This window comes from Rousettus aegyptiacus, unplaced genomic scaffold, assembly GCF_014176215.1.
Source record: "Rousettus aegyptiacus isolate mRouAeg1 unplaced genomic scaffold, mRouAeg1.p scaffold_m13_p_13, whole genome shotgun sequence".
Taxonomy (NCBI): Eukaryota; Metazoa; Chordata; class Mammalia; order Chiroptera; family Pteropodidae; genus Rousettus; species Rousettus aegyptiacus.
In genome coordinates, this window is record NW_023416288.1 from 1,944,660 (window position 1) to 1,969,039 (window position 24,380).

At 33.8% G+C, this 24,380-nt stretch overlaps 1 protein-coding gene across 1 annotated transcript in view; it reads left to right on the forward strand.

The window, feature by feature from the left end:
- The first annotated feature begins 257 nt into the window (after window positions 1–257).
- The window catches only part of NAMPT (nicotinamide phosphoribosyltransferase), a 33,757-nt gene continuing 9,634 nt past the window's right edge, over window positions 258–24,380 (forward strand). The window contains exons 1-8 of the mRNA XM_016145871.2: window positions 258–427; window positions 8,450–8,606; window positions 10,009–10,112; window positions 12,048–12,176; window positions 17,183–17,341; window positions 17,930–18,066; window positions 21,687–21,912; window positions 23,809–23,928. Of these exons, the coding sequence (XP_016001357.1) occupies window positions 371–427; window positions 8,450–8,606; window positions 10,009–10,112; window positions 12,048–12,176; window positions 17,183–17,341; window positions 17,930–18,066; window positions 21,687–21,912; window positions 23,809–23,928 (1,089 nt within the window). The 5' untranslated portion in view covers window positions 258–370. The remainder of the gene's footprint in view (window positions 428–8,449; window positions 8,607–10,008; window positions 10,113–12,047; window positions 12,177–17,182; window positions 17,342–17,929; window positions 18,067–21,686; window positions 21,913–23,808; window positions 23,929–24,380) is intronic.

Genomic DNA, 24,380 nt, shown 5'->3' on the forward strand with positions numbered 1-24,380 from the left:
CCTCACGTCCTCCTGGCCCAGCCCCGCCCCCTGCGCGCTGCGCACGCGCAACCTTGCCCCGCCCCTCGTGTCCCCGCCGGAGGGATGGAGGGGAAGGAGAGGGGGCGGAGACGGGAGAGCCGAGGTGAGTAGGCTATCAGAGTCCCCAGACTGCTAGTGAGCCGCCGCCAACCGCGCTGCGTCAGAGCTCCCGGGCCCGCCCTCCTCAGGCCCCTCCTCCCCGCTCTGCTTTCCTCCTCCTTTACTCCTCCCCCTCCCCCTCCGGCCGAGCAGTGACTTAAGCAACGGCGGGCGGTGAAGCCCATTTTTCGCCTTCCTCGCGGTGGCAGCTTGCAGCCTCCGACACGCGGCCCCCACGCTCTGGTCCGAGATGAATGTTGCGGCAGAAGCCGAATTCAACATTCTCCTGGCTACCGACTCCTACAAGGTAGAGGCTCGGGGCGGGGCAGGTGAGGGAGGAGGAGAGTGCGCGCTGGGAACGAGCGCGAGGTTGCGGGGCTGAGGGTGGCGGAGCTGGGGTTGTGGTGCCGGGAAACCGCGAGGGAAGGCGCGGGCAGCCGCGCCGGGCAGGTGAAACTGGCGCCGCAGTGGCGAGGAGGTGGATGGAGGAGGAATGGACGGACGGACGGCAGGAGGCGGGGCCTGGCGGTGCGTGGTGGGGGGGCGCGGCGAGGGGCTGAGGCGGGCTGCCGGCGTCGCCTGCGGGCGGATGCTCCTGCAGCGTGGGGCTAGGGGTCGGGGCTCCGCCTGGTGCAGTGGGCCTGGGGCCGGGCGGGTTTGGGCGTTAGCGGCCGAGTTCACGCCTTCCCAGGAGCGTGCCCTTTTGGCCCCGGGCCGGGCCGGCCTGGCTGGGCGAGGACTCGGCCGAGGAGCGGGTCAGTTAGGTAACAACAGCCCCTGGGGCTCGGCGCCGGAGAGAGGGCGCAGGATTTGAGAAATGAGGTTTTCCTCCGCGGAGCTGAGTCGGGTGCACTCAGCTCTTGCTGGGAAGATAATGTCTCTTCTCTAGGAAGGTGTGGGCGAGGTCCTTGTGGGGTGCGGAATTAGCCAGCCACGGTCCTCTGCCTGTGGCCCGGGTACAGAGGACATTTATCTGTCCCCGGGTAGCGGTGCTGGATTCCCCGGTCCCACTCCACTGGGCTCCGTTTCAAACCGCTTTGCTCCTAGTGGTCACTCGTGCTCCGTGTTGCAAAGGCTGATCTGCCCTTGTTCCATTAGGGCTACTACAGGATTTCTGTGAAAAGGAAAGTGAAACTCTAGGAGTTAAATAAATAGTTTTAACCTTGGAGAACTTATAGAAGAGAGAAATGGCACAACATTGTGTTCATATACACATTGGATACTTGCATGTATATGTACCCTATTTTATTTGAAACACATTAGGAAAGAATGATGAGAAAAAATGTGATAGTTGTTATTTCCCCTAGTTTTCAAATTATATGACTATGAATTATATGATTTACTTTTCTAAGCTTTGTAAACTAAGACACTTAAAAGGTGAAATGTCAAACCAGAAATCCTTGTGCGAAATAAATTTTAGTTTTTACTTAACGTGATGGTTTGGAATACAGTGGTAAAACATTGTTCTCATGTTCTTGTTTTCTGTTGTGATTTGTTTTTCTTTTCTGAAATATTACAAGTATCTTGGAGAGTCTCGTTTTACTTGTTTTGTCCATTTCTTTCCAATTGGCATAAGATTCTACTTAGAATAATTTAGATGGATTATTATTTAAAGTAGAACCAAGTTTCAGTAATGAGTGTTCTCTTAAATGGAAATTTAAAGTAGAAATATACGCTTTTGCCAGATTATGATATTATCAGACATGATTTACATGTCCCAGAAACTTCCTCTGTGTTCTCTTAGTTCAATCATAGTGTTTTAAGTATCTTTAATAGTGATTTTAGAGTGCTTTTCATTCATAGTTTTTTCTTAACTGAAATTTTTTTCTTAACTAAATCTTTAAAATAACTTTCAAAAATTTTTCAAGTACCAACATGATTTAATAGAAATGGGAAATGTAGACAGATGTTTGTTTGGTCTAAGTTTTAAAAATAAAATAAATACAAGTTCCTTAGGTTTGTAATTCCTCTAGCCACTATACAAAAGGAATATAAAATTGCTTCAACGTTTATTTCCTGGTATGCTTTAATTGGGAAAGCGAGTTACCTTAAAGTTTTCTAATCTAGTAGGGCATATTTAACTGCACCATTAGAATTCCCATCTGTTTAATAAGGTTTATTCCTATCCCTTTTCAAGTCAGACTTGTATGTTTATCCCCTTTCTAATATGAAACCTTTTTTCCCAAAAAAAATCCCTTCATGAGGATTCAATAGGGTTGATATGTCTTTATACCAATGGTTTACAGCTGTACAGTAAAATAACTTGTGTGTTCCATACTTAAATTTTTAGCCTTTAAGTTTCATTTTCCTTATATCTTTAGTGGTCCTTATAGGCTGTCTTCCATTTTTGCCTTTTTATATTCTTGGGTGAAGAAGAGACAGAAATTATAATCTTGAGGTTAGAAATAACGAAACTTTTATTTGGAAATTTCATAAGTATATTACATATTCTTATCAGCACTTACAAACGATTGTCCAATTAAAGAACTAGTGGCTTTAAATAGAAGAGAGCAGCATGTTGTTGATTTTCTTCTAAAACTGAAGGATCTTCAGTTGTCTAAGGACTATGAGAAGGTTTTTTGCAAGGTGGGACAGTGTCCGTCCAAGTGCATGACAACACGAGTGTTTTGTTTTTACTTGTATCCTCTCCAAAGCGTTTAGGACAATTTGGACCAAAGGAGGAGCATTTAAAATTTGTATGCATTTCTGTAATCATTCCTTATGGTACATAATAAGGAGCTAGGACAACGAGTAAGTGTGGGTGTTCCATTTTCATCCCAGGTTCTTGGTACAAATAAAAAGGACACTTAAGTGTTAATAATATTCTGTCATTTTGAAAATGGCTTAAAGCAAAATCACCTACTGGATTGTATTTATATTGTGCTAAGCCAGCTAGGGAAAGGTGCACTTGGACTGGCCTTAGCCATTGAAGTGCTTGAAAAGCATTTGGAATTTTTTGTAAAGGAGACGGGTTATTTTTTTTTTTTTTTCACTTACCTGTAGGATAGCCATCGGTCAATTTCCAAATAACTAGATCATTAAAAGATGCTTTTCTGTTCCATTCTTCCTTTCTCTTGCTCCTAAGTAGAAAATGTAACAAATTATAGCAGAGAATTGTTTTAACATTTCTGAACATTTTGCCTATTAGCAGATCAAAATAAAACGTCAGTTGAGCTGTCGGTGAAAAAAATATATAGTGCACAAAAGTAATCTCTAAGCAATTTACAGTTTTATTAAACCACATCAAATGTTAGTTAGGAACTATGCTGTCCAGTGTGGGTAGCTTCTCACAAGGTCATTTTTAAACTGGTTATCTAAAACTTAGCACTTTATCATTCATTTAATAAATATGGTAGATCTATTAAGTATTCTAAAAGACAAGAGATGTCTCTTACAATCCAAATGGGTAAAAGTTGATTTTAGAGAATTTATGAAAGGCTGTATAATTTATGGTGATTAGGCACCCAAGACAGCTTTTTTAAAAAAGAAGATTTTGCTTCCTTGTCAGTGGCAGAATAACAAATCTTAAAAGCTTCGGCTTTTTGAAGGAAAAGAGTTGAGGAAATATGAAAGTCCTCTTACGGCCAAGTTAGTCCTGTCTGGGACTTGGGCTACCCAGTGTCTGCCTCTTAGCTGTTTATTTGTCATAGTTGCTTCCCTTTCACTACTTCTAAATGGACGCTTAAATATTGTCACAATGCACAGCCTGAGCCTTGTGAGGAGTGAAGTACTGCTATAGTTTGTATGTCAGAGACTATTTATGTATTCTTATGATGTAATTTTTCCAGTAAGTTTTATTTTGAGCTATATGAAAAATTTAGGCAACAGAAATAAAATCCTATGTTTAAATCATAAATATACTTAATAGGCTAATTAATTTAGGTCAGTAATATTGCGAAACATTACATAGCAGAAGCTGATGTCTTCTTCGTCAGTTGATGAAATCTCTTTTTGAAGTGTCAGGGAAAGATACAAGTTGCTAGGAACTCTGTCAGGAGGTTTCAGGGAAGAGGCAATATAATGGTTATTGATGGCTTTACAATTTCTTCCCTTCTCCAAAATAATATACAAAAATCCTTAAGCCTGTTTTTTACATTATTATTGCTTTAAAGCCAAATAGCAATGTATTATTTTCTGGGGAAATAGAAGTATTTCCAGGGCTTAAGAAGTCTTAAATAATAGTGAAAAGAAGAAAGATTTTAGTTATGTTTTTTGCTATTTCTAACACATTGGCTTTGAAGAGGCAGAAAGTCTTAGCCAGAGTAAGGTTGAGTGGATCTTCTTTTTTGAGTGCCCTTAGATTTGTAGATAACATAACTTACTCTGTGACCTTGGTTATGTTATCCCACGTGCTCTTTTATGCACATGATATTGTTAAAAGGTTGACTTGTTATTATTTCTTAGCAGTTAAAAATAAAATTATAACTGAAAAAGTGAGGTTGTAGTAATTGCCTTTGGTCAGGTAATCGATCCTATTGTGAGAGGAAAGCTCTTGGTAAGATCTATTCAGCCTTATGGGAAATCTAGAGAAGCTCAGGAGAAAATTAGACTGCTCTCACAGAAAGATTTTGTGCAACAAATATTTCTTATACTTCTCTCTAAATGTCACACTCGGGTCAAGGATATTTAGCTTTGGGATTCCAATTTTTAAAGGCCTCTCTTTTCATGAAGTAAATCAATCACATAACTGAAATTAAGTTTTACTAAAAGAGCTACATTTTCCTGTGTACCCTATGTTCTTTACCACTCCTTTATTTATGTACTGGCAGTGCTCTTTTAGTTGCAGGAAGGCCATACCAGTTTAGGAAACATTTCTAGGGGTACGGATTGCTGAAGATAGTATGAGAAATTTGCTGTTTTTGCTTCGTCTTGTAAATAATTTTAAATTTATTGTAGAACCATTTTCTACAGTGATAGAAACCAAAGCAGTGCTAAAAAAAAAAAAAAAATCATGATTTAAGAGCTCCCTTTTTATAGTGCACTTTAATTTTGAATACTATGAAACTTTTTGTAAGTATTACCGAACATATTTGAAACTGAGCTCTTGATTTCCTTATCCATTCCTTCCAAGGCCTTCCCCAGCTCTCTGAATGGCACCTTTATTCACCCAGGTGCTCGAGCCAAAAATCTAGGAGACAAAACTTAATTCTTCCCCATCTTTATTCTCCAGATCTCATCACCCTACTTCTCTTTTACCACCAGAGATATTGAGCCAGTTGTTTCACCTAACCTAGTCTTTGGCCATAGCCTCCTACCATATGTTCCTACTTCCACTCTGGTCACCCTGTAATCCATTATCTACCACCGTACCGTACTGATCCTTGTAAATGTGAATCAGATCATATTCCCTCCAGCTTAAAATATACCAATGGCTTCCCACTGCACTCTATATAAAATTCAAGCTCCTTGTTGTAAACTATAAGCCTTACATGATCTTGTCTCTGCATCTCTCTCTGACTTGCACCATATACCTCCTCCTCCCCATTCTCTAAGCACTTACCACTCTGACCCTTCATTCTGTTTTGTCCCTTATATCATCTCCTATCTCTTCATTGTTTAGGTCTTGCTCACATATCACCATCTCAGAGAAGCCTTACTGGCCTCTTCAATCTTCCAGGCCTCCTAATCTAGCCCATTATTTTCTTTTAATTTTTAGTAGCATCCATCTAGATCTGAAATTATTTTGTTAATTTGTGTTTTCTCTGATCTTTCAGCTCTCATTAGTTCTATGAAAATAGAAACCACTTCAGTCTGTTTACTTCCAAGTCCTCAGAATCTGAAACAGTGCCTGATACATAGTGGGTACAGAGTGTATATTTGTGAATGAATGAGCTATTTATAAAATAATAATTTATTGATTTCAGTTTCTGCTATATCATCTCAATTTCTGGTTAAGGTTCCAAGGGGTTCAGAGCGAACAGTTTAGCAGAAAGTAAAACGAAGAGAACAGAAAACTTAGCAAAACTAAAATTACTATAAAACATCTCTTGGCTGTATTTTTAGAATAGTATTTACTAAGAAGCTCTGTTTAAAGTTTTTTCCCTTAAAACAATGTTATACACCAATATAAATATCTGAACATACTATTATTTTGTTTTGTGAAAGTATTAGGTGTTAGTAGGTGATTAATAGTAAATTATGTTTTATGGTTAATTGCCGGAGAGTTTGCCTAGACCACTTACCTGCTTTAGCTAAATTCTAAAACAGTTCCCTTAAGTTTCTTCAAAGAAGATTTTGGAAATAATACTTCATTTCTAATTTAGCAGCTTAGACAATTTTGTGTTTTTAATAGCATTTATTTTCAGAGGTGGTATTCTGAATATTTATGCACAGGTTTCAAGTACCATAATTAAAGAACATAGCTAAAGTAAAGCTTTAAAATTATAAACGCATTTAATTATTGTCCAGAACTGAAACTGTATTTGTAAGATGAAATTTTTAGTATACTTCAGACCAATGGAGTTAAATAGTTTAGGGATATTTCTATTTAGATTTTGATTGCTTGATCTACTCAGAAGATGAAAATAATTCATTTGCCTTCTAATACTTTTAAACCTGATATAGGAAAAATAAATTTATAAAGAAATTTAAAATCATGAAGTATTTGAACTGTAAAGAAGGTCAGACTAATTATTGAGAGTCACAGCTATGAATCTGACTTTTATAGACTTGTGTGATGTGGGCCCAGACTGTTATTCAAATTTTACTTCATCATAATTGACTTTTCTTCTGCCTCGCTGCTAATTCCCACTAAAGGAGTTAGAGTTATTTAGATTGTAAACTAAAAATTTCATTTTTAATATATCTTGGATACATTATTAGGTGGCAGTATCTTTATAATTAGTTTCTTAAATAGTTGAAATTGTAATCATTTATTACTAGGGTATCATTGAGATATAGATTTATGTTTTTGCATTGTAATGAATTGCCTGATTTAATTGCTCTGGATTTTGTATTAGTTATTTTACTTATCTACTTCTTAAATCTTCTTAAACTTACAGTGGTATCAGTCCCTGGGTTCTAACCTAAAAGACATTAGCATATATTGCTAGGTTTTGGTGAGGCTCTGGTCAACAGAAAGTTTTAATCTGTTGCCTGATTTAGCAGTCAGACCACATATTAATATTAAGATTCACCCCCAGCATTGCTAATAGGCAACATGAGGGTGCTATTTTTATAGATTTGCAAAGCTGCTTCTGTTAAAGAGGCAACTAAAATATTTTGAATATTTGCAATTTTTTGCTCTCTATACAGGGTAATTCATCTTAGAATTTTTGTGCTTTAAGTTAAAACCAGATTTTACTAGGATTAAAATTATGCAGCCAAACAAGGAAAATGTTGGCTTTCCCAAACTTCAGATCAGCGCTAAACAGGAAAAATGGTTTATGTTTGCAGTGGTCATCCATGAAACTTGATCTGCAAAGGTGTATTACACCGTTACCCTTATTCACCACCCAGTACTTTTAAACTTAAAGGCATTATTATTTCTACTCTTTCAATTGGGCAAATCCACATTATTCTTTGAGTTACTTTTTTTAACCACATTAAGATATAATAAAATTCAAATTACAATGAACACTTTTTCTTAAAACAAAAGCATAAATTTTGAACAGTAACTCTTACCTAAATTCATGAAAATATGTGATAATAACCCTTCATATTTTTAAACGTATAAGGATTTGATGTTGCATTGTATAGGCATTTATTTCCCAACTCAGAGATCATTTAAGCAAAAGCAATTTTTAAGCAATTTTTTGCTGCTGCTGCTGCTGCTGCTGCTGCTTGTGCATTCATTCAGGTTTTCAGTGTCACTATGAAGACTGGAAGACATCATTCTCACTACCTCATTATACAGATGAAGAAGTAGAGCCATGGGAAATCACTACTATTGACTTAACAAACATACCACATTTAGATAGAAACAGTACCAAATTCTGCTTTCAGTTCATTCTTTTATATTGTGTGTGTGTGCCCACCAGGCAGCTGCATCTCTCTTCCCCCAATGAAGACTCTTCCCTCAGATCAAATGAGATACCTGTCTTTGTACTTTTGTTCCAGATGTACGGCTTAGAGGCCTTGTACTTCTTAAGTTCAGTCTGCTCGTTTATAAAATTTAATACTCTTCTGTGGTTTTCAGTTTAAGATACTGAACTCTTTAAAGTATCTTAATAAATATACTATTTTTTATTTTTCATAGCCAAGAAAAGAAGCTAATCAGTTGCAAATAAGTACAGTTTCTCTGGCTTTAAATAATTTCAAGCCCTTTCTGTTGTGATTCATAGCCTATTCTTCTGGTGTTTTCTAACTCCAGTATCTCTTTTTTATATAGGTTACTCACTATAAACAATACCCACCCAACACAAGCAAAGTTTATTCTTACTTTGAATGCCGTGAAAAGAAAACAGAAAACTCCAAAATAAGGAAGGTGAAATATGAGGAAACGGTATTTTATGGGCTGCAGTACATTCTTAATAAGTACTTAAAAGGTATTATTTGTCCTGGATATTTAAAACACTGCTTTTAAATTGTTATGTTCTGTTATTCGAAGTAACTCTTTGAATGGTCTAATTTTGATATTTAATTACTTTAATGACTTTAGGAGTTCTTTTGGAATTTTTTAAAAATCTCCTAATTCAAATGCATTAAATCATATAATTTGGTGTATGTGCTTGGTGTTCTAAATATGAGAAAAAAATTCTAAAACTAATAAGTTCAAGAATAAGTTTAGAAAAGTCACTAATTTTTTGTGGTTAATATGGTTTGTTAAGAGATTTTAGTCATTAATTCAGAATGAAGAATTTGTTACTAACCTGGGAGCTCATTTTGAATTATGGTAGTAATTATAATTAAAATATTTTATGCTAGTCAGTTTTACCTTAAGGCCTTTTTTCAAAACTATCTATAACTATGAACTTAGTCTCAAATGCATGGTAAAGCATATTAAAGCAGAAAATTCCCCAAAGTAATTTCTTTGCTTTCTTAATTGAAAGCAAGTTAGGGAACAGAGTTCTCTATATTTGGGGAAATTTTATCTCTAACCTTTTCAAATAAGAATCATCAGAATTAAATACAGCTAATCACCTTTTTCCCATAATCTTGGCAGTTTTAAGATCAGATAGTTCAGATATGTTATACTATTGAAAACCTACTTGGATATTAAAAGTACTCCTTTGAAGCAAGACTACCCAAGATATTTTGAATGAGTTTCTTAGTGATCTTATATAGAGAAGATTACCAAGGACTGAAGTCACACTTCAGTCCTACAGATAAAAAACTTCATATTGGTTATTATTAATTACAGCTAAAATATGTTGACTGCCTGTCATAAGCCAGCTTTAAAGTGCTTCATACGTCTTAACTTCTTTAGTCCTCACAACCACTCTATAAGCAGGTACTCTACTACTGTTATCCTCATTTTACAGATCAAATATACTGAAAGTATATTTGGGGAACAAAATGTAGTCATTGTGGAAATTATTGGATTTTCAGCCCTAAAGTCATATTTTATAAATAGAGTGAGTGAGAAGGTTCACCTGGAAAATCATCTGTATCAAAGGCGTACTCTCAAATTTGTAAAGTATAGAAATTGATAGAGATAGAAAAAATGTCTTCTTAGAAATTAATTTATTATTGTGATTTTTTAAAAAATATACATGTAATAATTTATACACATTTACTTTTCAAATAAGAAATTAATAAGCTTAGAGTGATGATTAAAAGTGCAAATTTTTTTTCTGGCTCTGCTTTTGACTCTGAGTGAGTTATTTACCTCTCAGTTCTTATTTTGTATCCAGAGACTGGGTGAAATAGCTGGAGATATTAATCCTGTGACAACTCAGCAATTCACAGAATGCTTTTTGAAATATAAACAGATGTTTATCCTTTTAGGTAAAGTAGTGACCAAAGAGAAGATCCAGGAAGCCAAAGAGGTGTACAAAGAGCATTTCCAAGATGATGTCTTTAATGAAAAGGGATGGAACTACATTCTTGAGGTAAAAAATGGTTTAATGTTTTGATCCACTATTTTGGGTTTGCTTTTAGTTCAAAATTTCTTGCAGAAGAATTTGAATAAAAGGTTAGATGTATAATTATAGCTCTTTTCTGTCTGTGACCCAAATATAAAAACTGTTTTTGACATTCTAGTGTAAAGTTAAGGATACCATTTACATTTTGAGGGGAGTGGCAGGTCATTAGTATCTAGCATCTAAAGCAGTTCTAAGTAATTTGTTATAATAAATTATAATTTAAGAAAGGTGATTTAGTCTTATCTTTGAAAATACACTAATTAAAAAAGGGCATGTTTGTTTGGCAATTTCAAAATTTAGGTCTATTTTTTTTACTATAGGTTATCTAAGAAAATAGATCCTGTGAGTCTGTCACTACACACACATACCAGTTCTAGGAAATTTCCCTTATTCAGTAGTTAAAATGGTTTGGTGCAGATCCATGAAGTTGATTTTTATTCTTTGTTGCACTGTAATAGTCATATCTAGCATGTTTGGATCTACTACTCACATTTTTAGGCATCCACAGACATGGGAGTTAAGTTGTAAGGATTGAATGTCCTCTAGTGGTTTTCTTTATTACAGAGATAGATTGGGAATGGGATTTGTTGGCATCTTGCAGTGTTAAGTGTTAGTTAATTAATTTACATCTAAGAATGAGTATCTTTTCCATTGTAGACTATTAAACATAAAATAATTAGAAATACCTTAATTTTCATGCCTATATCTTAACATTGAGTTTTACTATTTGGTGCTTATGGGTCTTTGAAGAACTCAAGTAAGCACTCTATGCTGTAGTTTTTCCATTGCAAGGTTAGTAAAATATGTTGGGTATAACTCCTGCACTTATATCATTTGGTTACTATGAGAATAATAGTAATAGACAAGTTATGTATTATGCTTATTAATATAATTTTCAGTGGCTAGGGTGATAAATCTTTTGATTTTATGTTCAGAGAATCTTAGGGATTCACAGGTTCTCTAGAGATAACTCTTGTCTAACCCCATTTTACAAGCATAGGGTCTGAGACCTTGAGATGTTAAATGACTCGTTCAAGGTCTCCTACCTGCTTTTGAGTCTAAGCCAGTACTTCTAAGGCAATATTTTTTCTGCTCTATCATGAGGCCTTCAATTCTTCTCATTAAACAGATTGTTCTTTTATCTAATTACCTTGTTCCAAATTACATAAACAGGATTTCTGAAACAACGTGCCTTCCTAGCAAAAAGTTAGCCACACCTTTTTTAGCTTTAAAAGAGGGGAGGTGTAATTAAACATCTAGTAGCTTACTAGATAGCAAATGTATTTGCAGCCTAAGAGAATTGTTGTACTTGGATATTGAATGCCAGAGCTCTAGAAAGTATGCTTTAATGATTCATCTGTCTACTACCAAAATGGTTTCAGGTCTACTACCAGAATAAAGAAAAAACTATTTAAGTTTCTTCTAATAGCAGGAATCTATCTTTCCTTTCTTTTTTGTTTGTTGTGCATTTTGCTCTTTAATAGTAGTCCCTTGTTTTACCTTTCAGTCTTAAGCCTTCTATGAAAATGACCTATTTAAAAGAAAGATTGTGTTTTTGGAATATGTTGGAATAAACTCTTATTTTTTGAAAGAGTGGGGAGGGGGAAACAACCTTTTTTGATGCATTTGAAATTATCTCTATCTTATAGTGATAAATGTTCATAGTAGACTTGCTCCGACAACATAAAATTTAAAAATTAATAAGTGTCTAAGTTGTTAGCTAATTCTATTTCAGGAGCTTAAGGATATTCTGACTAGATGATTAACAGTATAATAACATCTACAGTTGCAGTTTCTAACACAAGAAGATTGGCTTCTATAAAATATAAAGAACCTTATTATTAAAACAGGTAACTGCATATCATCTTTTAAATAAATAAATTCATTATTGTCTCTTACCAGAAATATGATGGGCATCTTCCAATAGAGGTAAAAGCTGTTCCTGAGGGCTCTGTCATTCCCAGAGGAAATGTTCTCTTCACAGTGGAAAACACAGATCCAGAGTGTTACTGGCTTACAAATTGGATTGAGGTGAATTGTTTTGTTTTTAATTCTTATTTAACATTAATTGAAGATATTAAAAACATTCAACTGGGATTCTAGTTTAAAAATTGCTAATAATTGAATTACTAATAAAGCTACGTAATCTCCTACAATTTAATAGACCTTTCCAGTCCTCAATTTCCTCATCTATAAAATAACAGTTGTACTAAATAATCGTAAAGGTTTCTTTCAGTGAAATCTCATGTTCTGAGATTTTATCTAAATCAAAGTATTAGAGTTATTACTCTTAAAGCTCAGTTGGCGTCTTTTTTATTTGTTGCAATCCTTACTATATATTACTGTAGAGAAAAAATTAGAAAAACAACACAGGTACATTTTTAGTAACTTAAAACATTTCATTTTATGGCCATTCTATTCCAATTAGACTAAAGAAATTTTGTTCAAATTTTTAATAACTGATTTCTTCATTCTTATCTAATCAACTAAGGACCTATGCAGTACCACCTGATGTTTCTCATCTAAATACATTCAAGATTTGCTTATTATTTTGTTTAATTCCTAAGCACGAAAGGAAGCTACATTATAGAATCCGAGTTTATGTTAAAGTCTTTTTGTTTTTCCTTACATCTATACCTAAGCAATTATGTTTTCACATGCTCATAGTTTTGATATTAATAATCTACTTAGCCCTTCAACAGCTTAATTTAGATTTTATCTATAAGGAAATATTTTAGAAAGTGACCGTAGAAATACCAACTTTCAGTTTGAGAGGTGTTTAGAATTGACTCTATCTTATTAGTTTATTCATTAAACTTTTTCGTTATGTTGTAAAATAATACATTTGAGGTTCATTTATAAAGACTGAACAAAATTTAGAAAAAGTAAGAGGTCCAAGAATATGTCTGAAATTCATTTTTGTTAAGTTGACAAGAAATTTAAAACTTATTAGACTCTTAATAGGCCATCAACTAATAATATGCTAATAGTCTCCAAAAAAAATGTACAATTAACTAAAAAAGTTGATTACCATGTTTTTAAACTTTGAATTAACTGTGAACTCTAAGAGAAAATATGTCTTATTAGTTTTTCACAATTGTCATAGTGTTCGTACTGGCAAATATTTGATTTCGAGGGGATGGTATTATAAAAACACAAGAGTAAATGAGTTCTTAATGACATCATCTAATCCATCCTTTTACCTTCAATGACAGAAGATCCTAAATACATAAATCTTATTGTGAAAATCATCATCTATGGATAACCTTTTTTTGCTTTTTTCTTTTTTCTTTTTAGTTTTCTGATTAAGAATTTAATAAATATTCTTTCCTCATGTCTATTTGAACATCCATAAAGCAAATATTTATGGACATAGAGAATTCATTTCCAGTCTATCTTGCTGCATGTATATAATAAATAGTTTTTATTTGTCTTCTTCAGAAAATTATCATTTTGGTTTATTTCACTAAAAAAACATAAAGTAAAAAATTGTATATAGAGATATTAGAGCAGTAGTATGTTAGCAAATATATAAATATCATTTTTAATTTAAAAATTATTAAACATGAAATCCAATATGAGACTGTTAGATCTTGAAGAAAAAAAAAGTACATAGTTCCTTGTTTTTATTTGCTCATAACCTAAAACAACTTATATCAGGTTTACCTTCTATTCTAAGATATATTATTTTAAAAAATTAATGGTCTGACACAATTCCTTATCATAGTTCCTAATAGATCCATGTTTTATAAAACGCTGTATTTGCTCTCAATGCCGGGTCTCCAAAGAGATATCTTCATATTAACTTTGCATCCTTTGTGAGATTTTATGTGGGGTTATAGGAGGTTCATCCTACTCTTACTCATCCCCAATCCAAGTTTACCACCTGGTATGTGAAATCTGTTACCAAATCAAATAAACTTGTTATTTACAAACTTGAAGATGTTTTTCAGGGCATCCTTGATTTAAAACATTTTAAATAATAGTACTAAATAGTGCTCCTTCCAATTCTATCTCCTGGTGTATGTTCAAAGTTACTAATAACATTTTTTTATTGTTATCCACCATATATTGAATTTTAAAACCCACTAAAATTATTGAATAGCTTTCTCAATTTCAATAGTAGTGCTAGAATAAATTTTAGTCCTCAAATGAGATTTAAAGACATTTAAGAGAGCCTAAAGGTTCTACAGAGGTGTCTCAGACTTATGAATGAGCGTATTGGGCTAAAGTTAGCCGTCTCTTCCAATGAAAACAACAACAACAAAAACCTGAATGCTGTTAAAAAGAAAAGATAACTTTAAACACTGTTACATTAATCAAATCTCCTCATTTCACAGATGAGGAAATTGAGCCCTAAGATGTGAATGGACTAGTTAACAGGGTAGGCCAGTCCCCTTACTACTGTACCACAGCATAAAATTCTTTGTCCTGCACAGTAACATTATTATAAATACATCTTAAATGAAATTTGCAGATTCATTTACTCTAGTTTTAGTTTTCAGCTAAAATTTTAATCTTGATTTGTATGAGAAAATTGCTGTTTTGGAAGAGTTTCCAACAAGGCCTACTTTATTAGACCTTGGATTAACCCAAACTAACTTGCCTTTTTTTCCCTTGCTTACACCTACAGTGATCTTTTTTAAAGGGGACTGATTTTATTAAGAGTATAATTTAAGCTGATTTTGTTGGACTATGGAAAGGAAATGGTGATGTGAAGGATCACTGTGTCTGATAGTTATTTCTCTCCTTCCCTGGCATTTTTCGAGGGGTAAGGTCAATCTTCTACCTTTATAACTCAACTAGAGTTGTTCACATTATGTTTTATCTACCTCATACTCCTAGATAATATCAATCTAAGTTAAATTAAAATGTTAGTGTTGATTGAAATTAATTCAACACATGAACATTGATTGAGTACCGCTATATACAAAAAAAAAAAATGCTAGACACAGATATTAGAATGAGATATGTTTTATTTAAGGACCTTTGGAGAAGGAGCAATTTATTCTTAACTACTAACATAAGTAAGAATGCTAAATTAGCAGAAAAATAGGTGACTGTCTAAGGAATCATGAAATGGAAAAAAACAAACAAACTTTAATAAGGAGAGGAAGAGCTGAGGAAATGGCACAGTATTCTTAGAATAGCAAATGCCCAAAGGGGACTGCAGCATAAAAGTGGAAAATATAGTAGGAGATAAACCTTTAGGTGATAAACAAAGCAAATTTCTATATGAATTGGATTTTTTCCCTATGGACAGTAGATAGTCATTAAAGGATTTTAAGGAATGGCACAACCTGAATAAAACTCTCACTTTGTAATGATAACCAGTGATGATATGAAGAGTAAGTCAGAGAAGCTAAAGATTTAGAGGTAGGATAATCATGGGCATTGGGCAATGGAGTAAGTTCAGAAGCAGAATGTTTAGAGATTAGAGGCAATTAGTTATAGAGTTTAAGTTAGAAGTTGCATCAGATTTCTATTGTTATATAACAAACTACCATAAAATAAAACAACTAGTATTTCTCATGATTCTGTGGTTGACTAGCTGGTTCTCTTCTGGTCTTGCTTAGACCTTGGAATCTGCATTCAGCCGAGGATTCAGCTAGGACAGGACAGACTAAAATGGCCTCATTCCTGTCTTTGGGGCCTCACTTTATAACTTAGGATGCTTCACAACATGGTAGTCTCAAGGTCTTAGGAGAACACAAATAGAAACTGCAAAATCTTTTGAAACAGAAGCCCGAAAGTCATACAATACGGCCTCTGACAGCTCAGAATCAAGGGGTGAAGAAACACTCTCTTGATGAGAGGAACTGCAAAGATTTGGGGCCATATTTAATCAGTCATAGGAATCTAGTGCTACAGTTTTCTTTTTCTTAGGTGACCGAGTTGGGAAGTCCAAAGTTAAATAGTCTCTCTCTTTGTTTTTATTTATTTTATTTATTAAACACTGGTATTCAGTAAAACATCATTTTATAAATTGAAGATATTAAATACCTTTTTGATTGAGCTCAGACACTATTGTCATCTTAGTAGCTCCTTCTAAAACAAATTTGAGGTTGCTTCTAATAACAGACTATCCGGTTTATAAAATAAAAATAGAAAATTATGATCTTTGAAGAAGGAATGCATTCCCAAGCCATAATAATTAATGTGGTTGTGGTGATTAAACATCAGACTTAACTTTGGAGTTTCCTGGCAGCCAAAGGGGAAAAAGGAAACAGAAGGACAATTTTATCAGAAAGTGGGAACCTAGCAGTTCTTCCATTTCCTCATTTGGGAACTTATAGGTACTAAGTTATAAAGTAGACAGTGGCCTCACAATTTTACAACATATGTGGAAATGTTTTGTATATAATGTTTTATAATGATGTTTGATAAAAGCCAAGGACTTAAAGCATAACTCAGTGAATAGAATTCTCTAGTGCTAAGCAGAAGTATCTCAAGTATATAACCTGCCAATAGTCATATTAGATCCAAGGAAAAATTAGATCAAAGATTACCTAGAAGAGTAAATTAATAACTTTAGACCTATGCTATTCAAGATGTAGTCCATGGACCATTGTTGGTCCATGAACTGTTTGATGTAGATTCACATTAAACATAGAAATCAAGGATAAGCATTTAGAAGCCTTTATGATAATTGCCTCACCATCCAAGTGTGAGTATATTTTATAAAACTATTGGTCCATGACAGATTGAAAATCTTTTTAAAAGTTGGTCCTTCTTCATAGATTGTCTTTCTAAATATTATTTGCTTCTTTGGAGCTTTGGATAGAAATTAGGTTATTTGATATTTTTTACTGTTAAGGACCTGGTATGTTTTTCCTTCATGTTGCTGGTTCGAGAGCCGAAGTATGCACTGTATCTGGAATGCATGTGTAGGCATCCTGTTATACAGTCGAAATATCTCAATGATAATTTTCAATAGTATGGATGTCCAGGACGTGTCTCCAGAGAAAGCTAAGTTTTCCTCAGAAAGAACCCAATATTTTTTGTATTAATATTTGTGATTAATTTTATTATTACAGACTATTCTTGTTCAGTCCTGGTATCCAATCACCGTGGCTACAAACTCTAGAGAACAAAAGAAAATATTGGCCAAATATTTGTTAGAAACATCTGGTAATTTAGATGGTCTGGAATACAAGTTGCATGATTTTGGCTACAGAGGAGTCTCTTCCCAAGAGGTAAAAAACTGTGAAATGAACCTCATAAGTAAAATGTGGAACCTCATAAATAAAATGTGGATTGTCCTCAATATATTACAATTATAAACGTTCTGGGAAATAATGGGATTACAATTATAAACTTTCCGGGAAATTATTGGTCTTCTATGTAGGCCACATTTTGAAATTCCAGAGATTCAGTCAATAGATAAGTATTAAGTATCTGCTACATGTCAGCCTTTCTTCAAAGTACATGGAATATAGCTTTCAACAAATGTTCTTATCCTTTATATATTGGATGTGTAGACTAATGGACAGACAGACATAATATATCAAATGTCATATAATGCTACAGAGAAGCACAAGGCAGTGTAAGCGAAAAGAGAGTGATGAGAAGTGAGGGTGCGTCAATATTAAATAGTTCTCTTTGAGAAGATAAGAGTTAAAGTCTTAAAATATTTAGGAAAAACTAGATCGTTATCATAGAAATTATTATCTCTGAAAATAGTTAACTGTCTAAGAATAACAAAACAATAATTCTTTTGGGAGCTATGCTCTGTACTTCAAATATGGGTTTTTTTTAATTTTGATTCATGGTTTATTTTTCAGACTGCTGGCGTAGGAGCATCTGCGCATTTGGTTAACTTCAAAGGAACAGATACAGTAGCAGGAATTGCTTTAATTAAAAAATATTATGGAACAAAAGATCCTGTTCCAGGCTATTCTGTTCCAGCAGCAGAACACAGGTAAAATTCTGTTTTTATTCTCCTATTATCTAAACATTTGTTTTGTAAAACTACTAAGTTTTTTCACTCTTGTATTTGTAATTCGGTGATATTTTGCTTAACTACAAAGCCACGTATTCCAGTAAATCTTCATGAATCTAAGCAATACAAATTCAGCATTTATACTTTGTGCAAAAATTAATATCAGAGAGATAGAAAACTTAACCATCCTGATAGAAATGATTTAAGAGCTTTTTTCCAACTCATATTGCCATATAGATTTTATGTTAAGGACTTCTTTATTGCCATATGCACATAAGATTTTATTTGTTAAATTAAGTCTAGAAGCACTCATTGTAAAACCTGGTTAACTTTTTTCCCTTTCCCTGCTCTTCTATATGACCTCACCTATCTTTGTCCTAGAAATTATCATCTGGACCCAGTACCCTCAATTGTAGATGATTAAGTAAGCCCTTTTGATGAATGAAGACAGTTCAGGTTTTTTTTATGCTTTCGTATCTGGTCTTACTAAACTATCTCAAGTAAAGCTAGAAGGCAGTTATAATCTAGGCAGCAGCTGCTCAAGTCCTAGAGTTAACTTTGTTGAAAGTTAGTGGAGTTTTAAAAATGTATACCAAAGTTTATTTCTGATTCTTAAAACAAAATTTATTTACTGTTTGGGGAAGTTTATCAGGTTCTACTCATACTTAAATATTGCAGGGTGCTAAAACCAGCAGTGATTATAGAATAAAGCTGAGCTTTTATAGAAGGCAATCTGAGTGCTACAAGACATAGAAAGATAAAAAACTGACCCTGTCTTCAGAATAAAAATAGTGCACTGGTAACATTCTGCTCTGTTGATTAAGTAGTTTTAAAGAGGTACAATTAAAGTGTTCTAGTGGTGCAAGGAAAGGAAAGGAAGAATTGTTGGTTCATATTATTCCACTGGCAAGCCAAGAACGGTTTTATAGAGCTGGTATGTGAAATCTTGACTTCATGAAGGAATGATAAAATTATTGGTAATGATGGGGGAAATCACTCATTCTCTATTTATTGCATGCCTAACATGTATCAGGTATTGTCCTGAAAGAGCAAGAATGAAAGAGTGTGTGAATGTGTTTAGAGAATCAGGAGTGAAACAGGATTTTGTAGGCAACATAGGGTAGACTTGAGAAGACAGGCTAGTAAAGGCCCTCAAATTCATGGCTATTCTAATTCCATTTTTAAGTGGGAGTGGGCACTGAAGTTTCTGAGCAAAGAAGTGATGTTAGAGAAATATTTTAAGATAATTTTGGTAGGATATCCTCTGAATTAGAAAAAAGAAACAAGAAGGTAGGAATAGAAAGCTATTGCAGCAGTTTAGAGAGATAACAAGGTTAGAACCAAGTGGTAAATGAATGGAAAGAAGTGGATAAACATGACCAGTGGCTTGGGAGATGAAATTGCTAGCCTAGAACTTGATGATTTGAACTGGGGCTCAGTAGAGATTAGGTTTTCAGGTAACATTTATGAGCATTGGTGTATTAATAGGGCCTTGTTGAATACTTTCACATTTAAGAGTAGTGAAACTGGGAAAATTTATCAATAACTAAAGGTTTTAAAGTTGCAGTATTTTTATTTTACACATCGATATATGTACATCTTTTAAAAACTTAATGTAGTATGCATATAATAGACTCGTGACCAATGGTTTTATATCAGAGTAATAAGAATGTGGTACTGTAAATCTGAGAATAAAGATAATATCTTCCTTGGGGCTTTCATGTTAAAATAGTGAAAATCCATATTATATTTATAGTCACATAATATTTAATATATTTGTAAATTTCAACTCCTTGATATATAAGAATATTTCAGATGCTCTTAAATAGAAAAGTCTTAAAACAACAGCATAGTATTGTCAGTAGAACTTTGGACTGAAAGTTAGGAAACCTGAGTAACCTTATAGCTGACATACTGGGTGGCCTTGGACAAGTCACTTATTTCTCTGTTCTTCGGTTCCTTCATCTGACCAGACAAAAGGAGGAGCTAAGATTTTACATCTGCAGCATCAGAAGGTCATTGAGGATAAATGAACTGACATCTAAAATAACTTTAGGAGAACTCTAAAATTGAGAGCACTGCCATCATTGTTATAAATATTTTCTTAAGGAATATATGAATCTGGACTTAGAAATATTAGGATCATAACTCTTCCCTCAAACTTTGGAAGGATATCACATTTAATTTGGTGCTGTAAATTGTAATAATAGCATAAATAGAATTCATTGAACAGATATTTACGTTCTCCATATAACAAATGCTATACTAGAAGAATAGGTGTAACGATTGGAACGACCTGTAACTATAGGAGTTTTTTCTTCCGTTACAAAGCTCTCCAGTACTGGTATTTGAGCTTAATTCTCTCCACAATAAAGAGGACAGTAGCATTTCTTGATAGAGAGTTGACAACATAGCTACTGGCTGCCTCTGTAACTGTTTAGAAGGGTATTCACTATAAAATGAGTTTTATATAAATAGGCTATCTTGCCTTTTTAGACAAGAGTAGTCTCTGGGTAGCTAAGTTTTTATAACCCTGAATTTCACATTACTCTACTATCCCCAGTGTGGGAAAGTTGTTTACTCCAGTCCTTTAGAAAAAAATAAAATGACAATTTCAAATATAAATTAGTATGGCTCTTCAATTAGTTTTGAGATAAACTTATACTCACATGGGGTTCTATAATAACTAAATGAATTGTCCTTTCATTATTTTACTTAGGAAAATGGGGTAGAGGCAGATGAGAAAATCAGAAAGAAAAATTGCTCGGCCTGAGGAAATAGTAACAATTTTTAAATTCATTATTAGTGTTCTGTTTAAGAATTTTAAAAATTATACATTAGCTAACCAACAAGTACTTAAGTTACATATATTCATCTATTCAATAAGAACTGCATTGAGAACATTGTAAAAATTACTATAACCATTCTTTCCCTATAGAAATTCTCGCACTCTGTTTCCCATCTTAATTATGCTTCACTCTAACTAGACATTAAGATTCTTATTCCCTGGGCAAATATTAATTGGTAGTGGATAATCTGTAAATGAAATAAAATACTACCTCTTACTGAACATTTGAAGATATAACAGGTTAAGAGTTAGTCAACTATATGCGTGTATGTTATAGTATGAGTATTTAACTGTAAGATTTTGAAAAGTGGAAGAACATCAAATGTATGTCCCTACTGTTATTGGTATATGGTTTTGAAAATTCACAGAAGAGAGCCAAGTAATTACATTGCCTAGCAAATAATGGGAGCATGTGTTCATTTTTTCTAACATCTAGACATAATAGAGTGCAGGTTCCTTTTTAGTTCACTGATTTTAAATGAGTAGGTTCAGGAATACCAAAAAGATGGGGGGGGGGACTGTATTTGGTTCAATATGACTTAAAAGCTAAAATAACTATTGGAGGGGAATTTAAAAAAATTGGTCAAGGGGTGGTTTGGCCCATATATTCAGCTAAGCTTCTGATCTGCATTCATTAAATCCCTCACTTTCTCTGCAATATTGATGATGTAGTATAGTAAATATGAGATATGATTTAGGAACAGATAATGTGTCTGCCTAAGTAAATCTTTATTTTCATTTTGTTTTCTAGTACCATAACAGCTTGGGGGAAAGACCATGAAAAAGACGCTTTTGAACATATAGTAACACAGTTTTCATCAGTGCCTGTATCTGTGGTCAGCGATAGCTATGACATTTATAATGCATGTGAGAAAATATGGGGCGAAGATCTGAGACATTTAATAGTATCAAGAAGTACAGAGGCACCACTAATAATCAGACCTGATTCTGGAAATCCTCTTGATACTTTATTAAAGGTAAATTTTAATACATAACTTGATTATTAAAATGCCTGTAGACCAGCCTCATCAACAGTACTTTTAATTGCATTTATACGTACACCATTACAGAACTATCTGGACCAGTCCGCTTATTTTAGATTTGCAGCACAGAGAGAGTAATAGATTTGCCCAAGGTCATACATTAATAACAGGGATACCCAGAGTTAAGCTTATATACACTGTCAAATAGGTACTGTTAAGTAGATATGTTCTACTATCAAAATTAATTAATAGCATTACCATTTTAACCAGTCCTGTGACTCGGTTACTAGTTTATGGTTTCTTTTCCATTATCACAAATCATTGTTATACCTTTGACGTTTTTAGTGCGCGCGCGCGCGCGCTCTCTCTCTCTCTCTCTCTCTCTCTATATATATATGCACGCAAGGTGATGTGGAATAAAAATAATTTGAAAATGCTTTTCAAATACTGATTCTTTAGAGATACTGTTGATCCTTAATGTAGCAATGTTGCGTTTTTTTAGTGTTCAGGACTTGGTTTGCCTTTTTAGAAAAACACTAAAAAGAGCAGGTTGTTTGACCCTTACTACTAGGAAAACACTGCGTTAGGTACTTAACTTTCAAGCTGGGTCATTTAAACGCTATGAAAATCCTGTGATAAATATTCGCTTTTGTATAGACCAAGAAACAGGCTTAGAGAGGTTAAAGTAACTTGCTCAAGGTCACAGAACATAAACTAAGTCTCCACTGTAGATGGAATAGGCTTAAGTCTCCATTGTAGATGTTTCTAGCTATTACCTTCCCACTTTACCACACTGTTTTCTAGCTAATGATTAGATAATAAATTACCCCTTAAGATATGGAGATCATTTCTGAGGAATTTAAGGAATGTATTTATTGAACATTAAATGTTGAGGAAAGCTAGAAGTCTTTTCAGCAGTTCAGAAAAAAAGTCAATGAAAACCACTGGTTTGAGTTCTGAAAAGGCAGTGGTGGTGGGGGTGTAGAATCAAGGGAGGTCTTTTTCAATCTGAAAGTCTTAGCCTGAAAGATTAACAGGTTTGGTTTTAGCAAACTTAACAGGTTTCATGTTTTTCCTGTTACCTAATAAAAATGTATAAACCTAGTTTTAAGAATAAACTGAGTCATTTATGTGAAATATTCTCATTGTTAGAATTGTAAACCAATTTAGGGAAAGGGAGTGATCGTTGGGAAGAAAATTTGTTCTAATGGGTCTTTTGTATATCTGACCAAGATTTCTGAGAAATTTTAAATCAATGTTTAGGTATTTCAACTGCTACAAAACTTTCAGTAGTTAATGAGTGGTATGATTTGTATATTATCCAATTTGGTTTTAAAAAATGGGTGTCATCTTTAAGTGAGGAGAATTTCAGAGAAACTGGATTATATATGCTTCATTTCCAGCTTTTTCTGCATATCATAATTTCTCTGAACTTGGTAATTCAAATGGATTTATATTAGTTATATCAAAATTAAACCAAACAGAACTGTTGGGCACAAGCAGAATTAATTGAAATCAAAAGTATAATCATGAGTTTGTTAAATGATGCTTTCTATAAAGTATTATATTTGCTGTTTTAAGCTCTTAAGTTAAAGGTTTTTTCCTGAATCTGTATAATAAGAAAGATGTAAGAAAAAAATCTTATGTTTTAAGCCACTTTACCATATAAATCGAATTGATAGAAATAGTATGCTGTTTCTAGCATAATCAAAAGGAATTGAGACTAAATTTGAGAAGGCTTATACATTGCTGTAAAATTTTTTGAGTATTTTTAAGTATGATTAATTTTATGTTGTCAACATTGTCTAGCAGTCATTTTTTTAACTTTGGAAAAGCTTTTACACTTTCAGTTTTAGTTATTTTGTGTTGGATGTGTATTTTTCTGTACAGGTTTTGGATATTTTAGGTAAGAAGTTTCCTGTTACTGAGAACTCAAAAGGTTACAAGTTACTGCCACCTTATCTTCGAGTTATTCAAGGAGATGGAGTAGATATTAATACCTTACAAGAGGTATGTGTTTTATATTAAATGTTCCAATAAGGTAATCAGGTAATTAATGTATAGTTTGATAAACAACACATTAATAATTTCAGTTAATTATTATTTTTTCATGTTTATAATGGTATATGTCTTTTCTGTTAATTGCTTAAATTTTATAAATAATAGTAACTTAAAGCATTTAAGTACCAACCAAACCATTTACTATTTCCAGTCCTTGCTGACCGCTCTACATCATGAGCCTAAAGAAGTATCACTATGAAACAAGAAAATGCAAGTCAAGGAATGTTCTTTGTATATAAAACAAAGTCTTAATCCTGTTCAAAATGGAGTTTCACATACTCTACAGCAATGTGAAACTGAAATCCAATATGTACTTTTTCAAAAATTATAAAATGATTTGTCAGCTATTCTAAATTAAGCATTATTGCTAAATTTAACCAAATAGAGTGTAATATTAAAAT